This window comes from Conger conger, chromosome 4 (assembly GCF_963514075.1).
Source record: "Conger conger chromosome 4, fConCon1.1, whole genome shotgun sequence".
NCBI lineage: Eukaryota > Metazoa > Chordata > Actinopteri > Anguilliformes > Congridae > Conger > Conger conger.
In genome coordinates this window covers 60,756,136-60,779,434 of record NC_083763.1, presented here as the reverse complement: position 1 = coordinate 60,779,434, position 23,299 = coordinate 60,756,136, and the positions used below count along the sequence as shown (strand labels likewise).

Below are 23,299 nucleotides of genomic sequence, written 5' to 3'. Positions count from 1 at the left end.
CAAAATTCATTATAAAAAGGGTTGTGGTCAAGTGTAACTACCACATGTAGTTGTGGGGAAAAACGTTTGCCCTAAGTACTCAGCTAACAATTAAACATCAAATACTATGCCAAAGGCTGGAAAAAGGTGCTTGTCTGCAGAAGCCAGTAATTATCTTGTGTCTGTTTAGTGGATCAACATAAATAGACAATGCTGTTTGGTTCAGTTGTAACAAACTGTTTTGATTTTTAAATCGTGCAGTTGCTAAAATAGCCACGGCCAACTCAGTTTTAGTAATTCATCCAGAATAGTTATATTACATATACTTAGCCCATCATAACAGAAATGTTCGTATTAATCACTTTGTGTTACTACATTTTGTAAATGCCATTCTTCTTATTTTTGCGATGACACCACATACTCCCACATATGTCATGCTCATATTGAGAATCCCCTGCTTACAAACTGGGTCAGTCCACCCTTAACCCTGGTCATTCAGTTATTTCTGAGGAGCTGATGGTGAATCACTTCCTTCCGGGTTTGAAGTGTTTAAGAACAGACATGGAGCATCTTTCGCCTGAGCACGAGGTAGGATCAGTTGCACGAGCAGTCTGCTCCTGTCCCTGGTATTAGGGTTACCTGTTCATCTCCACCACGTGACCTGACGGGAAATATACTTTAGCGTTTCTAATTTAAAAAAACAATTATGAGTCAGGACTTCAAATCAGCCCATGTGTGAGCGCACCAGAAGTGCGCTTTTCTTTACATACTGTTTTAGTCAATGGTTCCAGTGGTCATTTTATTAACATACTGTTTTTAGTTATTTAGTCAAATATGGATTAAAAACTAAAAAATACTGCAGCATGTCCAAGGTAGTAATAAACCAAATGTACTATGGGATGACTGCATGTAATCATCTGTGCTCAATTAGTGGCAATTTTATCTACTCAGATTACTGAGGTGGTGCAAATGGGATAATTATTTATGGTTATCATGACCTCAAACTTGTGGAGGGCTGAAGTATCATGCAAGAAAACAAGGGGAGACAAACAGGTGGCCTATAACAATACTGTACTGACGAAAAATAAATGTCTCTCCGCTGAGTGAAATTTGTTTTTAAAAGGATCTTTTCTAAAGTCTTTTTTTAATCGATAAATGCTGACCGAAGACCAAATTTCAGTTTACTAAACTGAAGACTTTCCATAAACGTATGTTTGAATTTATCCACTGTGTTTGCCTTTCTGTATGTGTTTTAAATCATAAACTGGCTGATTCTTCTGAAATGAATGTTTATTTTCTTCTCCTGGAACAGTCAGGTGACCTTTTTAGATGCCAGCTAATAACCAGCTGATTAGCAGCTACCGTGCAGCACTTATTCCAGGAGACACTGTGAGTAGGAGCCTGATCCCGGTCTCGTGTTTTTCTCCCACAGGTTATTTTGAGCTCCATGATTAAAGAATGTGAGCAGAAGCTGGAAAACAAGAACATCCAGGAGCCACAAGGGTGAGAACCAACTATCCAACACCCCACAACATGCTCGATACGGGAATAAACTCATCACGTTACTTATTCACTCATATTTATTTATTTTAGAATTCACCCATCCTTATTTTTCATTCATTATTTATTTTTCACTCACCCCTGTGCTCTAACCCGCCATCACCTCCTGCACTCCCTCGCTGTACTCCACTCGACTTCTCATTTACTGTGTCCCCTCACTCCCTCTTTCAGTCCTGCCCTTTTTAACTTTTCTCATTCCCTCGCTCTGGCTCTCTCATTCCCCACACGGTGTCTCGCTCACTACCTCACTCGTACACATATGCATTCATACGCTCATTCATACATATTGCTGCATTCATTCATCTCCTCGCTCATTCCCTTATTCACTCCCTCCCTGACTCTCCCTCGCTCACTCCCTGTTCCAATGCCCCATGGGGTTAACGGTCTTATTGCCTCTCCAGTGACCTTTTAGTCGAGTGTGGTTGAAACAGGCCCTTCGGCGGTTCCCATTCACAGCGTGGATGAACTTGCAACAGGCACGTCTCAGAAAGGCTGAGCCATATACAAACCACAGGGGAAGTACTGTCAGGCATAAGGGCTCTGTGTGCTTCATTTCTCTACATTTACATACCTCCCTGCTCTTAACCTCCGTTCTCCAGACAGCCAGTCCTAATGCCTCTCGTAGCACGGCTTGTATGAACCAATAAGGATCGGCCTTATCTCGATCTTATTTCGTGTACAAACATCCAAGCCCAAACAGCTGTACATAATGAGGGGGTCTAAGGGCTTTAGTGCTGTGCTCCTCTCTTTAGAGCATGGGTATGTCACAGCCACAAAGCCCCCATCCACCACCACAGACCGTGGAAGTGTAGACATGCTGTGGGTGTGGAAGAGACATTTCCCCATCTTGTGAACATGTGTATGCTGGTCATAACAGCTTCCTTGTTAAATCATAAACTCTGGGGCTCTTGTTTCAAGTTTGTGTGCAGCCCAGCAATGTTTTCTTTGCCGTCTTGGATGTTTTTGAGGTCTTGCTCAAAGGCACAAAGGTGATCGTGCTGGTGCATGATTACCATCACACATTATATCCTGATAATCATTAAGGGTTCCTTTGCTTTCAATATTTCCCCAGTAGTTGAATGTAGTTATGTAATGACTGTCTCATTTGAAATGATTTTGTATTGACATACAAATCATTTTTACATTTACTATTGATTGAATCCAGTTGTGTATATTTTGGTGTATGTAAATGTTAGTGAAACCGCAAATGCATGTGACCAGCTTAATCAACTTGATTTATTTTAGAGCAAGATCTCAAAAACAATCAAGGCTACAATGTTTGTATTAATGCAGATGGACAAACGTCTCTAGGAGACATTGGATGTTCAGTATTATTATTAAGAGACCGTAGTTTTCAAAATGGAAAAAATAAATAATTGGCTGTATCACTGCGTAAACTTTGTGTGTGATACTCCCTGCAAGTGTGAGCTTTGTTCAATTAACATGTCAGCAATTCAATTGTTATTAGAAATAACTGGGTGGAAAGTTGGAATGTATAATGGCACACACAGACACACACTCACACACATACACAAAGTAATTTTGTTTCCCACCTCCCCCAGCTCTGTGTCAATTGCTGCAAGTCTTGTGGGTGAAGACGCCAAAACAAAGTTTCTAAACAAGATGGGCCAGCTGACCACTTCTGGCGCCATGTTAGCCAACGTGTTCCAGAGGAAGAAGTAAGCTGCAGGGTGTTTCCCATGATCCTCCGCTGTCTGGGACCTCCTACTTGAAGTCAATCATCCGCCTTTGTTTTATATGTCTGTTTTGTTATTGTATGTCTTAATTCTTATTTATGGGTTCTTATAACTTTATTCCAACCTCCAAAGAAATTTGCACTTCACTTTAGTAGTGTTGATTTTGTTTATTTTTGTTTTTTTTCCTGTCTTATTTACATTTTTTAACTTTGCTTTGTTTTTGTAAATGCACTGTTGGTTTAGAAAGGACTTTAATATTCTCTACCTGTCTTGTTATTGCTCTATGTTGCAGTGTTTCTTACATTTTTATTTTTTTTTCTATAAGTGGGTGTTAATATTTGGATTTCTTTATTTTTTTGGAGATATTCCAAAAGTAAATAACTGTATAATACACTGAATTATTAGAATGGTACCCATATTGTGTAAATTTGGAATTGGTGTCATGAAATAATAAAAATGAAGAACACTTGTGTACTTAAACATATCTTGACTTGTTGACTGTTATTCATACCAATTATGTTGTCGGTGTATATACTTTGTGTGTGTAAGACTATTTCTCCATGTCCTTTTTGTACTTTGATAAAAATTATTATTCTTTTTTATTCTTTCTCTTTTTGAATGGAGTTAAAATTTTATAATCAAAATATGAATTCGTTTCATAGGTTTCCTCCTTTTCAACTGGAATAGTTGTGTATCTCTTGAAAAAAGCCATCTGAACCACCTACAGGATCTGTACTGACCAATAGGATTGTGTATTTTCATTAATATGCATTATTTATGTAATTATCATAAGGTCAGTATATCCAGAGTTTGATAGCACATCAGAATGTGAACATTTCCAGTTGTCCGTTTTTCAGTGTTTTCTTACTTACTGATAAGGGTTCCAAAGTTCACCTCCTAAGAACACGAAGAGAAAGACGGTTACTTGCGCCATAGATTTGTGCCACGGAATTGGCAAAGAGTTCCCAGCTTTAATATGATGAATAGTTTATAGAGCAATAATCCCATGTTAATTATTGACAGATTTAAAATCATAAAAATTTGCATTTGAGTTTAATGTTTAACATGTATTACTGATACAGTCCAGATGTACAAATACATTTGTACATGTGTATTTATTGCACAATGCATCAGTGGAACTAAAAGAGATTGGGTATGTAAAACCACAAAGGTTTTGTTTTGTAACTTTGATGGTCAGCTCCTGTACTTTTTCATTCGTCTGCAATTCTTTATTATAGGTTCCAATTGGTTACACAAATTTCCATTCCTTTATAATACTTTGAATATTCATGAACAGTGGCCAAAGATATAAGCTCTATTACCTTTTCTCTCTTAACTAGAGGTTTTTGGCTTCAATTGTAGTAGGCAGAGTTTTCAGAGTTGAGAATACAGCTTTGTAGTGAATCTGTCATACATACTCATGGAGTCTGTCCGGATGAAAAACAAACCTGGGAATGTTATTTTCCCCAGTCCTGACATGCGGTATGCCCGATGCCCTTTCTCGGACACTTTAGAATATATTTTCATGATTGCGGCCTAACGGCTCAATAAACATTATGGGAGTCTGGAAGATGTCAACTGGTCGTACTGACATTGGACCTGTTTTGCTTAACATGACAATGTATGTGTATGCAGCCAATAACCGAAGGTGGCTATTACGCTGAGCACCAATTAACAAACTATATATATACTGCATATGGAAATACCACAGAGAGACACGGCTTAGTCATGAGAGTTGCTGTAGGCTGTGAGTCACACATCTGGAGAATGTCCAAACCAAGCAGTAGAAGCAGTGCTTGAACCACTGGAACATTCTGACTGTCTCTATGCTTTCAGATGATCTTGTTTCAACCCCACAACTGAATCACATTTTGTTTTTGAAGCCCATGACCAGTATTCAACTACTTCGCACAGCCCTTTCAGGAGAGATGGTCTTTTCATGTTTTGGGGTTCTTCCCTCTTTTAAAAGCATGTGTGCATGAAATTTAAATGGCAATTAGGTGGGTGGAGACCTATTTCTCCAGACATAATTCTTAATTTGTGAACATGGCTTACGGTGATGGTTTTACTTCATCTTAAAAATGCTGAATTCCGAGCACCTTTCTTTAGCCTCTCCGTTTTTGTCATGCAGAAAAAGTATCTCGTCGTTATTTCATTTCTCTAGTTTGTTAAACATATGTTCCATGTCTGGTTTGATGATAGAGTATTGTATTGTCTGGTTTGCCAAACAATAGATTTCCTGTTACGTAGCTCACTAATTGGGAGCTCAGCCACATAAATCAGGTCATGAACTGTCAGTAAAAGCACAGGGCAAACTGTGGTGTACATTTTTCACATTATGTTTTTGGTAGGTGGAAACTTGACTTTCTGGAAAATTGTATTTTCCATTTTGCCAGTAAATTCTGTAAGACTAGGAAGATGGGGAATTAGCAAGCACTAATGACACAATGTCCTTACATTTCCAACATCGGAGGTGTGGTTACACAATGATGATGAAATCATCTCACACGAGGCCACAACCATTATTTAACAAAGACACACTGGGAAATCAACATATTTCAAATGCATATTCACTACCTATTTGAGAAGCATTATGCTTATTGATTAATCATATAAATAACAACAATATCATTTTGTGCATTGAAAGAATAAAATGAAACAAAAAAATTAACTCTAGAGAGCAGATGACATTATGGTAACACCTAAATTCCTCTTAATCTTAATAACTGGTTGCACCACTTTTCAATGGACAGATGAGTCAGAAGTGGAACTGTTTGAATGATATGGGTCCCATTAAATCTGGTGTAAAGAAAATACAGAATTTCACATTAAGAATCATACTAAAAGTCAAACATGGTGGTGGTAATGTGATGGTATGGGGATGCTTTGCTGCCTAATAGAAGGAGCAATGAATTATGCTCTGTACCAGAAAATTCTTAAGGAGAGTGTCTGGGCATGCTGTCGCTCATATGCTACTGTTGATAATATAGTACTAGCTGTGCTGCTGCATTTGCTTGAAGGTCCTGCTGATTCCTGAAAGCATGCCTTTCAGACAGTGTCTGTGCTCCCACCCCATCCAAGCATCCACCTGTGGGTTCTGCTTGGGTTGTAGTCACTCCCTGTTTGCGTGCCAGAGCCGCGATGCCAAGGTTTGCGTTTACACTAACCTCAATAAATAGTTCTTAATTAATTGTGAGTTGTCTGACTGAAATGAATTAATGATGAAAAAAAAACTTTTTCATGGCACTATATATAACCTAGGTATATGTATGAATATTATGATAAGCACATCATATAATTTTGTGTTGTATTGAGTTTTTTTTTTTTTTTTTAATGGTAACAGCTGTCTGGGATTTTATTTTTGGAAATGCTGACATAACTACCTGAACAGAAGTCACACCTATAGAAATCCCCCAGTTTGGGGTAAGAGTTGTGTTAAAATGCCCCAGAGTAGAAACAGTATTGTGAAATCAGCAACTTGAAACCACTTACCATTGCCACATGTTTTTCTGAAGGTAAAACTGTTCCAGCTGTGCTGCTTGGGAGTGTGGATTGTCAGATTATCTTTGCCTCATTATCAATCCTCTCACGTCTAATGATATTGTTCTAAGTGCTGTGATTAATCAGTGGTCCGCTCTGTCCATGTACCATTTTACTATTCCCAGAACAAAGCCATTCCCGGAACATAAATGCTAATGTGAAACAAAACTTTGCGTGAAAGGAGTGTTGACAGTGTATCATTAACATTATTGCTCCTTAAAACCTGCAGCATGTATTTTGTAAGCAAGAAGTGAAGTCCATTGTAGGGCTGCAAAATTTATCCATAGTCGATTGGACAGCATTTCAGCATTTCAGAATATATTGAGAACATCAGTGTGTGCAGCAGTGCAGTCCATACAATCATGTAGATATGGGTCAGGAGCTTAAGGTAATGTTCACATCAACCATCAGAATGGGGAAAAAATTTGATCTTAGTGACTTTCACTGTGGAATGATTGTTGGTGGCAGACAGGGTGGTTTGAGTACCGCAGAGAATGGTGGAAGGTGACAGTAACGCAAATAAACTCGCATTTTAGCAACAGTTAACTTGTGACCAAGACAATTGGCTAAGACAATCAGCAGGGAGGTTGTTCCACAGTTTCAGTTGCTGCCTAAGACCTAGGCCAGGGGTGTCCAATTTTACCCAAATGGACCGATGTTCAACATGCCCTTTCTGCGTAAGTGTCATTTGTGATTGTGTTTGTGCTGTAGGGGAGCTGATTGTGCCACCAGTAAACTCGAAGCATATGGGTCTAATTTGTGTCTTGGCACATACATGTTTGTACTAGCTGGATGGAGAGAGAGAGAGAGAGAGAGAGAGAGAGAGAGAGAGAGAGAGAGAGAGAGAGAGAGAGAGAGAGAGGAGGATAAAACGACGGTTATTCAAAACACGAAATTATCGCTTGAAGCCACTCCGCCTAGCAGAGAGGAGACATATCGGTAGTGTGAGACGTGTGGAAGTGAGGGAGAAGCGGGCTGAGATGCAAGCCTTTGGAATCCTTTGAGTTTTAGTCACCACACCCATGACATTATGAAATGAAATAATGAGAATTGTTGGCACATTCGTTATTTAGGAAGTGTTGGATATTGGCATACAATAATGTTTGACAAAGTGATGAAAATCGTGGTAGTAAAAATAACCTTTCAGCTGCTGTGAGTCGGTCTTCTATACAATATAACGACTTATGGTTGACGGCGTTCTGTCCTTTCCACAGGATACAATTTCTACTTGGCTTCAGGGAAACCTCATTAATTAGAAATAGAACAGAAAAATAACTTCGGCTATACAATTTACCCTTATGCCGTTAGTCCGCAGTTTTAAAGTGTTTAAAGTTTTCATCTCATACTTTCATCAAAATAAAGAAAATTAACAATCCATTCCCAATTACCAAGTGGAAATGGATAATGATTCCCAAACTAACACTAACATTTACTGTTGGGTATTTTTATGTTAAAATACACATTACATTTGATTATGGGATCATGTAAAGAACTAAATTAGGCTACACGTTGCGTACAGTTGTGCTCCAAGAACGTAGGCAACTCATAGGTTATTCGGTTGTATGGGAGGAGCTTTCATAACTCAATTCTTACTTCCAACAGTAAAACGCGTTTTTGTGTGTGCGCGCAGAAATGAAGAACTTCACTTTCAACGCGTGGGTGAGCACACATCCACGGGCATGCTGTCTGAGAATGCGCTACAATTTGGAAAGTCAATATCAAATAGCTCACAGAAGCGAAAAGATAGGTTTTCTGTAGAAGGTAGAAAGTTGAAACAAACGGACTTGGTTCCTGTGTTAAATAAACTATAGAATAATACTCTTATTTAAAGCAGAAGACATGCGAGTGGATTTTACAATCGGTTGGATATTCCGCGGCTGGGTCACGCATTTGATCGTTACTCTTTGCGCACAGGTACGTTTGGCGATATTTGTCATTTCTGTAGTAAATGACGTTAACTGTTATTATAAATACCATACATCAGAAATAGGTTAAGAAGTAATTTCGAATATAACTTTTAAAATAGCGAGAAATTTTACTCGTAGATCATTGTCAAATGCATAATCACAAAGGGAATTTGTATGGAGCATATGCTGAATGTGTTTACTGTTTTACAAAAAACGATGCAGCATGAATAATAGTCTGTGTTTATGTCTTATGAGCCTCCACTGACTGGAAACAGTTTCCTTTGCTTTGTGTTCAAGAGCCGTCCTAACCACAGGATCTTCGTCTGAAGTTCCCTCACATCTCTGTCCTGAGTTTTCAGTTTTGTGGGAAGTCTGTTACGTATTCTGTTTGTTGGTTCTTGATTTGATACAATGCGTGTGGTTATATGGCTAGCAATTTACTCTTGATGAAGTCGTCAGACAACTCTCTTTGCTTTTTAAACAGTGAATCTATTCTTGTTTTTCATGTGGTAACGTTAAATATCCTCTTAGCGCAGGAGAGAACGACAGTTTTACGGTTGCATTGGGGTCTATTTATTACATGTATCCATCACTGGATGCTGAACTTCTTTCCTTCTCATCCTGTACACAACCTTGTCTATGTGGTGTAGGCCTACGTTTGCATTCAGGCGAATTAGTTCATGTTGGCACAACATTTCTCTCTCATTTGTCATACAAAAGCAGGCCGTTTTATTTGTTTTATCTCAAAGATGCATTTTAAAGTGATAGGCCGAATTTAGAATTTCAGGTCTTAGAGAATATTTTACCTTTCCTCTTTCTCAACACATTCAGCGTAATTAGATTGTCATACAAACAAAACAAAAAAGGCTTGGTGGCCTTGGAGACACTACTTGGAGGCTACTGTTTGCCATTTAGTTAAATGATAATTATGGTTCATTTAAACAATACCAACTTAATAACTTTTTCTCAACACTGACTGTATATATTATTGTTGATATGAGCAAAGATTTATTTCAAATGTGGTACACAGTCAATTCCTACTGTATGTTGTTGTAAACGTGTCAAAATTATATTGTTGGCTGTTGAGATAATTACTGAAACACAACTGATTAGTATGATCTGGCTTGGTGGCAATAAATGTCAAAATATGTTTTTTTCTGAAAATGTATTTAGCCAGACTACAGTAGAAATGATTCATTCAGAGATGATATGCAGAAGCATGTTCAGATTCAGGTTTGGATGTAGATGGCTCCGATCAAGTCATCCCAATCAAAATGTATTGCACATAATACGACATGTAAGCTGCACTGTGTTTAATACAGAATGACAGATATACTGAACCAATAAATGAGTTTGATATACAAGTAAGCATGAAGTATGACTGTAAAATGAAGACATATTACTCATGTGATGCTAGTTTATCTGGAGCTATGTGGAGGAGGGATCTGAATGGAACATCTCTGATCTTCCTCTTTATGTTCATGTCTGTTACCACGATCTTCCTCTTTATGTTCATGTCTGTTACCATGCTTACTGTGTTCTGATTCTGTCACACTAGTGTCTTCCTCCTATTAAACAGAACATGGCATATGTCAGGGGCTATATGTGTAAGACATGGACAGGAGGAAAAGTCAGAAAATAAAACGGTTCTATATTTGAAATAGCTTCATTTTATCTCAATGTGATATTTTATTTGAGACAGTTTAAAGTAATTGAATACATTCCAACATAGTCCTTATTGTCTATAATCTGCCATTAAATTATTAACTGGGGGTGTGACTCACAAGAACAAGTACGCCTATATCTGTAGAAAGTTGATATACAAGAAGAGTCTGAATGATATAAAATAAAAGATAAAATATGACTTGGGTGCAAGTTGCTGTGATTGGCCAGGATGTAAAGAGCAATATGTCAGTTATGCAAATGTTGTGGTGGTTTCAGCTTTCAGCTTCCAGAGTGCACCTCCTTGTACAGTGTGGTCCGCTTCAGGTTTTAGCTTTTGAAATGGTCCTGCTTTAACAGACTGATATCTCATATATGGATTAAACTACGTTCCTTCCATATTGCTGGCTTCTTATTCACTCTGGGCACTTTATTAGGTATTTACTAGACCTATACTTTGGACTTATTAAGTCTTCTGCTACTGTAGCCTATTCACTTAGAGGTGTGACGCGTTGTGTGTTCAGAGATGCTCTTCTGCATACCACTGTTGGAATGCATGGTTATTTGCGTTACTGTCACCTTCCACCATTCTCTGCAAACTCTAGAGACTGTGCGTGAAAATCGTAGGAGATCAGAAGTTTCTGAGATACTCAAACCATAATAATAATAACCCAAATAATTCCACGGTCAAAGTCACTTAGACAAAGTCTTCCTCATTTTGTCATTTGGTCTGAAAAACAGCTTAACCTCCTGACCATGTCTGCATGCATTTATGTATGTATTTAGTTGCTGCCACATGTTTGGTTGATTAAATATTTTCATTAACAAGCTGGTGTACATGTCTACCGAGTGAGTATAGATGCAGAAAATAAATGTAATTTAAGAACAGTGGGTAAGGGTACAGACATTCTGGCTGTGTTGGAGAAGGAAAATGCAGTAGACAAGTTGGTGTGTGTGTGATTAATCAATCTGAGTGTGGCATATGTTGACATGCTATAAGTCTTTTGTGGTAGTCTTGTCTTGATTGTATCCTCCAGTAAGACTGAAATGTGTGTTTTTAAGATTGCTTCTTGTTATCCCTTGAAGAGTGTCATCTGGTGTGCTAGTATTTCAGTTTTTGTCATAACTTATGCAATGGCAGTTTTATTCTATTTGTTTTCACGTATACTACTGTTAATTTACCTGGATTATTTATTATATCTTATGTAATAATGTATAAATTGCTCTGATCTTGGGGCCTATGTCAGATGTGTTCTCGCAATGCTAGCTGTTCTTAAGAAGGGAAAGCAGTGTATCTACAAACCAGGCTGTTGTATCTTTAGTTAGTGAAAACATATATATATATATATATATATAGCTTCCATAAATTTAATGGTTTCCTTTGTTTAGTGATAAGCCATGTTAGTTCCAATAACTGTAAGAGTACATCATGGGATATGTCCTTGGAGGTCTCCCTATAAGGCAGGACAGATCTATACACATACACCAAATGCATATAGACATAATGATGAATACAGCATTACAAAATAGGAAAGCAGTGTGTCTCACATACATATTTTCCTGTAGAAATACATAGTTTACTTTAAAATGTGAAGATGAATGATGCTTCAGTTGTAAGAAATAATAATAAGCAAATACTACATTTGATTATAGTGCTCATATTACTGTGTGACGGTATCATATTACTCATACTGTGATAGTAGTCACACATGCATTTGCATGAAAGAAGGAAATCAGTCTGTTAATTCCTCACCACAGTATTATCTTCACAGTGCATATGAATGGAACTTTTGCCTCGTCATCGAATATTCCTTTTTCAGGGACAAGGAAATTCAGCATCAGAATTAATTGATAAAAAATTTCCTGGAAGGAACTGATTTGCATTTGTTATATTATTTTCAAAACAACCAATCATATATTATGGTCTGTTATTACAGCCAATTTTTAATGGTCAATAAATACCTCAGCCAAAATACATTCAGTGGGCAGGTCCGTGCATTAGTGAGTGCAAGAACAGGGTCAAAAATCACATCGGTGCTGAGGGTGGCAGAATTATTCTTCATTACTGAAATAGTTGAAAAAAAAAGTAAAAGGAATACAATTTTGCTTAGTACAGAAAAAACAAAAATTTATTGTGAAATCTAGTGGTGAGCCATGCGAGGTTTAATTGGATCCACAGCAAAATAGGTGTGTTTGTTCATACATGAACACTTCTTTTTCCTTCTTGGCTCCATTTTTATTTATAAAAAGTGTTACAGTTTGTTAAGTGTTACAGTATGTGATATTGAACCTGACTGCAGAAGTAATGAAGGTATGTGATGCTTCGACTTGTGGTAGAACCTATGCACTTGTAAGTCGCTTTGGATTAAAAGCGTCTGCCAAATGACTAAAATGTAAATGTAAATGTTAGAAGCTACAGTGACAACCACACACAAGCTATCTGCACAACACTGCAAATGCTGCTCAACACAAGATAAGGATTCCACTGAAGTTACACCCAAATACTCAATATCACACACTGAATCCTTGTTCGTGGGACGTCAAAGACGGTCTGACCATTTATCATGCTATTGGTTCTGTTATTTGGGTTTACATATGCGGGTGATCCTGTGTTCAAGGGTATGAACATTTCACAATTCAGAAAGAGTGTATCCAGTGTTTCTGCATTCCAGAAACAAGTTGGTCTGCCTCCACTGAAAGGGTTGTATGGTTCTGTACACATGTAACTTAGACTAATTATTTTCCAAATACATCACACTGACATTTCAGGTGCATTGGCGTTTATAATATAGCTTGTGGCCATGTCTACTGCCCTTATTCAAACATTGCATGCAGGCAGAATGGAAATGTAGGTAAATAGTAAGGTTTGATTCAATCAAAGCACAGAGGTTTAAAGGTCGCTTAAAGGAAAATACACTGTTTTAGCATAAATATTTTTTCGAGTTCAGTTAAAGTGTTAAAAATAACATTCTGAAATATGTTCTAATTTTGTGGTTTCATATCATGTTTTCTTTCTCTAGGCAGCCACAAAACCGAGCTGCAACCAACACGAGTATGTGAAAGACAGGAGGTGCTGCAGTCAGTGTGCACCTGGTACGCTCTAAACTGTCATGTTGTGTATGCATGTCTCCTGGTGGGTATCCCCTGTTTATTCCATTAAAGAGGTTTGCAGGTTGCAATTTAGCTTGTTCTCTTCCCCAGTGAAGGCATAGGTTATGCATATCCATCATTGAGGTTACTAATCTTTTCCCAGCACTGTTCCCAGCACTCTCCTTCCACATGAATAGAAATGGGACATTTCCTTACACCTGAGCGGGGACAGTATAGTTGCTCTTTCACAGACCCCATGTTGTGATCTATAGAACATGTATGATTTTATACCAGCTTGGAAACACTTTAATCTCTTCCCACTTTATCCACTTTGTCAGACCATGTGGTCATTACATTGAGAAAGATGTGAAAAATCCTTATTTTCACATTGTATTGCATTGTATTATCTCAGTTAAATGGTCATCTAAGCACCTCCCAACATTAATATGACGTTTTCTTCAGGATAGCAGGTATTTTGCCAGAACAGGTGTACCAATAGTAACTTGTCCCTGGTTGCTCTGATGTCTTTCATGTCACATTTAGGAAAGTATGTGTTTGCGCCATGCACAAGTGACTCAAACACCACTTGCCGGGACTGTGGAAGTAATGAATATCAACCAGACTGGAACAATGAAACAAAATGTCTCTCACAGAAATTTTGTGACACAGGTCAGTTGTGCCATTGAGTACCTACTGTATATGTCATGCTATAGTTTTATCAAGGTGCTAGCTATAACTGGTGTGTCATTCAACAAGCAATGCAGCATAACATTATAGCGCATAATAACGTTACAGTAAGTACACTGTTTTCTTGTGATGGCTGCACAAGGGAATTAATAACTGTGGAATAGATACACAATAAATAAGAAAATCTGATATGAGATTGTTGTAAAAATGCACAAATTAAAGATTATATCAACAAATAGCCATATACCATGTACATAATTAATAGCTGCTGCTGTACTCAGAGAGAAAAAAACGATATAATGCACAGCAGTGTTGTAATTGATTTCCTTTAAATTCAGTAAATTCAGGGAATGATCCTAAATTCAGTTCATGAACAGGAACTATATCCATAGTATTCTTCAGTGACTGAATTGAATTTGAGCTCATTTCCTGAATTGGCTGAACTGGAATAGAACTGACCCCAGCCCTGAAGCACACCTTCTGTAGGTGTGTTCATCATCCCTCGTGACAATGTGCCCTTCTGTACCCTTGGGTTCAGGAAAGGGGTTCAGCCGCGTTCGCCCGCAAAACCGCCTGGCCGCAGTGCCCTGCCAGTGTAAGCCCGGGTTCCAGTGCTCCCTCAGCAACTGTGAGTACTGCGAGATGATCAAGAGCTGCCGCCCGGGGTACGGACTCACCGCAGACAGTAAGCACCTTTCATTCAGCCCTGCTCGTTCACTGCGCTGAGATACCAGGGCATTATTGAAATGTTTGAGTGAGGAATGGGTCAGGTCTGTTTCTTTGCACCAGTGGAGAGGGAAAGAGGAGAGTGGGACTGGTCTCCAGGGCTTGAGCATCTGCTCCGTGTGTTTTATGGATCATGTTCAGCTTATCCCAGCATTGTGGCACATTTAATGAAGCCTGTGGCTTGAAATGCCTTTCCAAACACATGGGCAAATCTTAACATACACCATATGATTTGCATCATCATAATTAGTGAAGAAAATAAAACAGCCGAGATGCAAATTAAAAGTTGCCAAGTTACGTAAGGACAGAATACCAGCCCACACCAGGCCCTTATGGAAGCAATTATAGATGCAGTGTTTAAACTTTGAGAGTGAAACTGTGAACTCATTGCATTTTTGTCTTCATTTCATGCTGAATGAAGAGTTTGGCCGAGGGTCCTGTAAACCATGTGAATATAGACATTTCTCCAATGAATCTTCAATAGAACCTTGCAGGCCTTGGACTAAGTGAGTGGTTTCCATTATATTTTTTATATTACCAGTTAATGTAGAATATGTACTGAGACACACATCCAGCGAATTCCAGGTGCTGGGCAGAGATGAAAGTTTGAAGTGTCTGCAAACTGCTCGCCAAGAAATTATTTTAGCAAATGTGCAAATGAAGGACAACATTTCAAGTTAAATCATAATCTGGATGAGTCCACATTATTTGCTTTGTGAAGAAAAATGACATCACTCAACCATTTTTTTTACTGTCCTAGATCCACTTGGATGCGAATATTTAGCGAATATTGATAAAAAGATTTTTTCCACTTTCCTGAAATGTGTGTATTTTTTTGTGAGAGCAGACTGTGTGGCCCCTGAATGTTCTGGCCACAAGCTAACTTCATATTTCTGGTGTAAGGGGCAACCAGTGCAGCCCCTTAAAATAAATGTACTTACAAAAACGACAAATGTTCGCCCCTGAAATGAACCCTAACTAACCGCTGGGAAACTTCTTTCTGCTCACCGCTCTTCCTGTTGCCTTGTGAAGCCTCTGTCATTGTGCGTAGATATGCACACACAAACCATGATCCTAAGGGTCCTGTTTACCGCCTGTTATGTCCAGGTCACAGGAAAACATGGTTTAACATGCCCTCACACACTTACCACAATGTGGTGTTATGACTAATTTTCACACCACTTCCCTTGGAAGGAGTTTATTTTCTGGCAGCGGTTGTTCTCTGTGGTGAGCGTTCGGCTGAGAAAACTGAAAATGATGAGAATACAGTTTAATATGTTCAAAAAGAATAAATGTAAATAAACACATATATATTTCCCATATATTTCCCACCAGCTGCAAAGACCTTGGGAAGACAGAGAAACAGCCTGGAAGTGATAAAGCAGATGCAGTGTGCGGGCCTCTTATTACTGGTATGTGGGCTGGCATTTGTGCTTCTTTCTCAGAGAAAGGGTAAACATTTCTGGTGGTTTGAGCTAGTGTGCGCCTGTAAACATAAACTGTAAACAAATTATTTTTTAAATGTGCTATATACATGCAATTTAATTTCATTCAATATTCATACCTTTTTGATTGAAGGTTTTTAGAAGTCAGATGCACATTTCTCACAAACTGCAAGGAACTATTTGCATGTTATTGTTTGTATTGTAAACAGACCAGTAAAAGAATGCTTAAATTATATTTCTATAAAACTCTGTCTTGTGTTCATTGCAGGCCCCTCCACGTCATGGGTCGTAGTGGCGGTCTTGTCCATGATAGTTGTAATTTCTTTGATCATCCTGTTCTTGTTTTGCTACAAAGATAGACTGGAACCTCTCTCTGGTAAATTACATTTTGCTCTCTTTGGAAATAACAGTGAAAAGTGTTGTCGTTTTAAGTATTTTCTGTAAAAAAAAAATGGTATCTAAATCCAAGTCTAATTTGGATAAATTTTATTGAACAAATATTTTAATTTCTTTCAGAAAACCTAAGAAAATGTGTGCAGAATCTGAAACGAAGTCGGATACAACAGGTAAAGGAAATTTCCCTTTTGGTGAGAACTGTGATACAAATATTTTAGATATAGCTTATTACATAATGCTTTAGTAGGGTTCTATGAGTCATTTTTTATTCTGTATTGGGTACTATTGGGTTCTGTATTGAATACTGAAATGACAACATCCAATCAGTGAGCACTTTTTGGTAGACCTGTACACCAGCTTGTTAATGTAAATATTTAATCAGTCAATCATGTGGCAGCAACTAAATGCATAAAAACATGCAGGCATGGTCAAGAAGTTGATCTATGTTGAAATCTATGATTGTTTGTGCCAGACAGGGTCGTTTGCGAACTGCTGATATGATATATTTTCTTTTATTTTTAAAAAGGAAACATCATTGGCATCCTACAGTAGTAGCCATGGACCACAGAACCTCACACTTTATGAAATCACCTGCCTGATTAGCCAGGAGGATAACACACACAAGTCCCTCAACGCCTGCCCAAATGGCAGCGTGGTGAACGGTCACCCCACGACGGCAGGACTGTATCAGAAAGAGGGGCCTGCTGGGCCCTGTGACGAGGCTTTGGGAGGAGAGCCCTCCCCGACACCCTCCTCTGGCTCCTGCAGCTGTGTGCTCTCCTCGAAGGAGCCCATGGAGGTGGGAGAGAATGAGGACTGCAGTCAGGCGGTGGCCACAGGCCTGACTAGGGCCTGCTCGTGCGGCGGAGATAGCGGTACGAGCAGAGGGAACCTGCTCCAGGAGAGCTCCGTCTATCACACGTGCTCCGCCTGCAGCCTGTCAGCCTGCTCCCACTGCGCCAACCGGCACGGCTCATGTGACGCCTGTCTGGATTTCTGTGGTCAGACAACGAAGGACAGCGCGTCAGAAGACAAGGGCGACCCCTTGGGCTCAGCTCGAGTGGACGGAGACTACAGACAGAACGAGCCCCGCTGCTGTAGCATAGACTCCACCACTGTCCCTATGGGCTCCTCAGACTGTGATAATGAGCAGCACAGCAGCCAGGAGAAGCTCTCTGTCACGGACCTTTCTCTGGACCTCCGTACTGAGAGCTCCAGTCACACCTCAGACCCCCCTCTGACATCCGGTGAGTGAGCCACTGCCTGCTTCTGTGGCAGCAGCAACATCAGCCTCAGTTTGTCTATCAAACCATGAGACAGTGTATAGTAATGCAGCTCAATTGCTGTATTGGCTATTTCAGCAACTAAAGCCAGAGTTCTTAAATAAAATGGACACAGCTGGATTAAAGAGTGTGGCCTGACATTAAAGAGCAGTCTGTGGTAAGCATGGGCCACACACGATATTGATAATGGTGATACCAATTTATATCCTTCCAAAAACTTCATATCTTACATCAAACTATGGCCCGTGGGAATCTGGGTTTTAAGGTATTTGAGCACAATTTTTTAGACTTCCATTCTGATATCTATATATGAGCCTAGTGACAGGAAGGTCCAGACAAGTTGTTATATGGCTGCATGCCAGCCTACATGCAACACATACTCATACTAAATACAATGGACTGGACACAATATGTATTAATGCAAATTTTGTGAAACTATTGGTCTGTAAGAAATGTATAAAGAGGATGGTGCATTAACATACAGAATTCACCAGAAATGGCCTTAATATTTAGCATTCAGGTTTTTAAATGTTGCTTGCTAGCTGCAATTTGGGAACTTGGCACTGTGACGGTTTCTAGAAATTAGCCTGTTAAGTTAGCCATATTCTTTAAAAATATTAAATATGCAATTGCAATATGCAATATGCAATTATTTTTTTAACTTTAATTATCAAGTGTTAAATATATTGGCCAATTGTGTTTTCATCCTTGTGCAAAATGCTGTTATGATTAACATAATAAAGTGAACAGACCAAGCTGCTTTTGGCGCAGTTCAGGATAATAAAACTCAATACTGGAGCATGCTGATGATTCAAACATGTTGATGCAGAATATCCCCAAATCTTGTTTTCAATTCCAAAGTATTTTTAAATGACCACAGTCTTACTGAAACAACATGTGTTCATAACCCCTAGGCTTATTAATAGCCCACCTTGAGAACTTTACCAGAACACAATTTTACTTACTATAAAATATCCCAGCCTTTCAGAGTCACATTGTATCAGGAATGCAGTAAACACAACTTTTTACCTTGATGTTGCATAGCCCTTTATTAACACTGTTAATGTTTTCCAGTCAGTCACTCGATCAGTGCGACTGTTTTATGTGTCAGCATTGGCGCCTTCCAGATGTTTTTATATGAATCTGGGAAGCAACTTGGAAGCATCTCCGCCAGCTTCTGGGAAAGACTGCATTGGGCAACCAATTCATTTATTTACCGCAAGTACCTCAATGTACTGTTCAGTATAACACATTGCAGTGCACTTTATAACTGTGGGTTATAGTTGTTGACAATTTGTCAACGGTCTGACTGGTAGCTTTCATACAAAAGATGAAGTTGCAGCAATATGATCCATTTTTCAAGGTTACTCCATACCCTATCTGTAAAATAACAAACACGCAGGCTGCTATACACGGTAGCTCATTTGGTTTCAGTGGCACTCTTTCAGTGTGTTGATGGGCTCCATGGCCTGGTATTAACTGCTGACTGAGCCAGTAACCTCACATTATGCAGTTGGCTGTAGTGTTGCTGAGGGATGGGAGAGCTTCAGTCAGCTGGGGTCACAGCTGGATTTGAGTGCAGGCAGCACCCGCTGTCCATAGGGTGCCTAGAAGCCTGCCTCTTAAAGGGATAGTTTCTGGGTGTCTAAAATAATTTTTTTGCACAACAGTTTACGACTGGCCCTTTAAGATGCACATTAATTAATGTATTTGTCTATCATTAATTCATGTTAACAACTACATTAGTAATGCCAATTCATGAACTGTATTGTAAAGTTTGAGCAATGGATGTATGAATTGAGTACAATTTCACACATCCATTACTCATCTGTCTGTAATGTGTGAAATGGTACTCATGGCCTACTCAGAAGGAAGTGCTTTGAGGTGGAAAATATAGAAATGGCATGAAAATAGCTGTGTATTTTCTAGAGGGGAAGGTCATAAATATCTACAGTACATGGCGTGCAGTGCTCGAGATCAGTACTGTTCCAGTAATCGTAGTTTGTCACCTTTGATGTGCGTGATGTTTTTGTCTTCTACTACTTCTTCTTTTTGAGGAATGCAGTTTTATTGGCCCACGTAAGGAAATTAATACCTGGGCTGGATGTAGCAAGCTTTTGTAAAACAGTCATGTGAGAATGAATTGGAATAGAATTTGACTGTTTTGGGTTTTTAATTCAGAAGCCATTCAATTAATTTCCTGGTGCAATTATATATGCATATCAGCAAATGCATTTTGTGTATGGAATTGATGGAAAAAACCTGAATTATTATTTGCTACCTGTAGTGCTCCAAGCTGGAAGCTTGGTAGTACTATAGCGACATAAGGTTTGTGCAATCTAAATTTGGAACTGGAATGTCTGAACTGGAAGGAAGTATTGGAAAGAATGGTCAAGCAGAGGACATATATTTCCAAGATGATTTACTTCTTATATACTCTTGTGTGAAAACTGCCACACTCATAGTACCCTGTTCATTTCCATTTGTAGGTCACGTTATGGGAAACAGCAACACCACATTTATTTCTAATGGACAGGTGATGAACTTCAGCGGTGATGTCATCGTGGTGTATGTCAGTCAGAACTCTCAGGGCAGTGGGGGAGGTCTGGAGGAGGCATTCTGCAGCCCGGTGCAGGAGGAGTCCAGCGAGGAGGACTTCCAAGGTATCACCAAGCCCAAGAGGGACACTGTGCCACGGGAGGACGTGCCACACCCTTTACAGGAGGAAACACACCAGCGGTCTGCAGCCAATCACCGGACCCTGCCTCTTCAGGAGGAAACACACCAGCAGTCTGCAGCCAATCACAGGACCCTGCCTCTTCAGGAGGAGAAAAATGCATGAAAAAGAACTTAATGGGATCAGGAAATATAGGCATAAACCTATGCTGGAACCAATTTTGTCTTTTGCATTTCCGGTTGTTCTCAATGCATTCAGAGTGCTTTGTTAAGATAAATGCTGTGCATTTGTTGAGTAATGTATATATATATATATATATATATATATATATATATTTCTGTTATTATTATAAGTTATTAACTTTCCCAGGTTACCCAGTCCCAGTGTCAAACAAATGGTGAAAAAAGGTACACTAGCAAACACAAAGCTGATCTTTGTCTCTTGAAAATCTCTTGATAATCCAGTTTGTCTACCTTTTTTGCCAGCGTTCTTTTGATTCTGTTGTTGGGTAGAATTTGTGACATCTGTGTTTAAAGTTCATCAAACCATTTTGCCACACGCACTAGCATAGACAGGGACTCAATTCTGAGTTCCATTGTGATGGGATATTTTGAATAAAGCTGGGGTTTGCTTTTATTTCTTTCATTTATGATTAAAAGAGTATATAAGCAGTCTGTGATGTATGCAAATGACAAATATAATGAATGTAGACAAAATTCAGCATTATGAGGTGCAGGGCAGCACAATGCCGGAAACAAAGGGATTTAGGGAATGATGGACTTATCTCAAGAATAAACACTAAACTAAAAGGGTTTCAGAAACTAAATTCACAGCTCTCTAAAGAAAGGTTTCATTTATGATCATTTTTATATACTGGTTTACAGCAATGATCTCAAGAAATATGAGCATCTGTTGAGGTTTATAATTGCCTCACTAGCGTTTGTTTACAGAACATTTTCAACATGGCTACGTCCTTAAATCAAGTCCTTTGTTTCATTAAAAAAAACAAAAAACTTAAACTTTAATCAATCACCATGAACACTGTGCTAATATTTTTAGGGAAGAGAAATTCTCAGTTTACTAGCAGACTTGCCTACCAACAGGAAGAACTTTTATAACAATGTATACATTGTAAACTGAATTGTGTGTTTATAACTACCTATTTTGATATAAAATGAAATTCAATGAAATAAAATTTTATAATCATGTTTTCCAAGTTAGATTTTTGCCCCACATTCAGTGATAGACACTGTTAATGTGGATATCTTTCATCTTTCGGCTTAAAATAAAATGCGTTTTTCAGGAAAAATCTGTCAGTTAAGCAGTGTGATATTTTGGGAGCGCCTTGCTCTTTTGACTCACCATAATGTTTTGAACTTAGAATTTATCCAAGACAAAATAAAAGCTTTCATCAAAACCAGAGATGGGTACCTGATGTTTGGAGAGTTACAGTAATGCACTGTAAGCTATTTCATTTGACCACATGAACAAAATGTGCAGCCCATTATGGTTTGGACCCAGCTGAACAATTTCACTTAAAAGTAAATGGTGGCATTGCAGAGATGCATACAGCCATGGGGACAGAGCATAATGTAAATAAAGTACATTTCTGTTTGTGAAAACAGGAAGTTATAGCTGGCTAGCACACAGTTTGTATGAGACTCACTACCGTTTTTGGGAGTGTTATTTAAAGTGGAGGGATTTTCTGTGATGACATGTGCTGTTGTGCCACCCAGTGGTTTTAAGAGTGCATTAAAAACTTAAAAAGTGCATAATTTTCTTTTCTATTTAATTCACAGGAACGTATAATATGCACCATTAATAGACACATTGGTGCAATTATATTTGGCCTTTTAATTATGGCTACTTTCCTAATAGGATTCCACCATGTTGAAAGGCTGGCAGGAAGAAATCATAATTTAAATAAATCTCAAATCAATCTCAAAGTTGAATTTGACTGTTTTTCTTCATTTGGATTCACCACATCATACCAACACTGTGGTCAAGGCTGCAGTATTCTGCTTACTCTGTAGGCTGAGGAAAGGGTATAGGAGCTACACTGCCCCTGACTGCAAGGCTCTACCGCAAACAGCCAGAGGTGAAAACAGCCCAGCTCGTCACATCTCTACTCCAGGAGATGTCTGAAGTAGGCCCAGAAAATCATCAAAGACTCCAGCCTCCCCAGCCACAAACTATTTCATTTTCCATGCTACCTACTGGCTAATAGTATCAGAGCATCCATTCTCTGACCATCCATTCTATGTGTCAGGCTGTCAACTCCCGCCACCTGAGACACCCAGTGTCTGTATATAACTCTTGTTGTCATCTTCATATCAACAGCAATACCTTCATGGAACTGCAGTTCTGTATATAAAAACACTCATATCTCATTATTTAGACCATGTGTATGTTGTATATAGTACAGATACATTGTTATTTTATAGTCTGCTCTATTACATTTTTTATTCTATTTACATTTTTAGTATTACCACTATACTTATGAGGTAGCTTGTAGACTGCATTTCACTGATAGCTGTGTACTGCTAACATGCTGTAACCAAATAAACTATGATTTGATTGGATTTGATAATGAAAGTATTGTAGATAATCCTGTACAGTAAAGCAGTGAGTGTAATATAAAACCCTACGG

General features: G+C 38.7%; 2 protein-coding genes across 4 annotated transcripts in view; both read left to right on the top strand.

Annotated features, from left to right (window-relative positions):
* relch (RAB11 binding and LisH domain, coiled-coil and HEAT repeat containing) overlaps positions 1–3,720 on the top strand; it is a 36,357-nt gene extending 32,637 nt beyond the window's left edge. For all 3 annotated transcript variants that reach the window (XM_061237496.1, XM_061237494.1, XM_061237493.1), the window contains 3 exons: positions 479–567; positions 1,412–1,482; positions 3,102–3,720. In XM_061237496.1, coding sequence (XP_061093480.1) covers positions 479–567; positions 1,412–1,482; positions 3,102–3,222 — 281 coding nt within the window. In that variant the 3' untranslated portion in view covers positions 3,223–3,720. The remainder of the gene's footprint in view (positions 1–478; positions 568–1,411; positions 1,483–3,101) is intronic.
* Positions 3,721–8,385: 4,665 nt separating this feature from the next.
* tnfrsf11a (tumor necrosis factor receptor superfamily, member 11a, NFKB activator) lies at positions 8,386–22,069 on the top strand. Its single transcript, XM_061240727.1, has 10 exons — positions 8,386–8,690; positions 13,366–13,438; positions 13,979–14,104; positions 14,661–14,807; positions 15,270–15,354; positions 16,184–16,260; positions 16,562–16,669; positions 16,810–16,859; positions 17,216–17,936; positions 20,462–22,069. Exons 1-10 carry the CDS (start codon positions 8,616–8,618, stop codon positions 20,812–20,814), a joined length of 1,815 nt encoding a protein of 604 aa, XP_061096711.1. The 5' UTR covers positions 8,386–8,615; the 3' UTR covers positions 20,815–22,069.
* Positions 22,070–23,299: the final 1,230 nt, after the last annotated feature.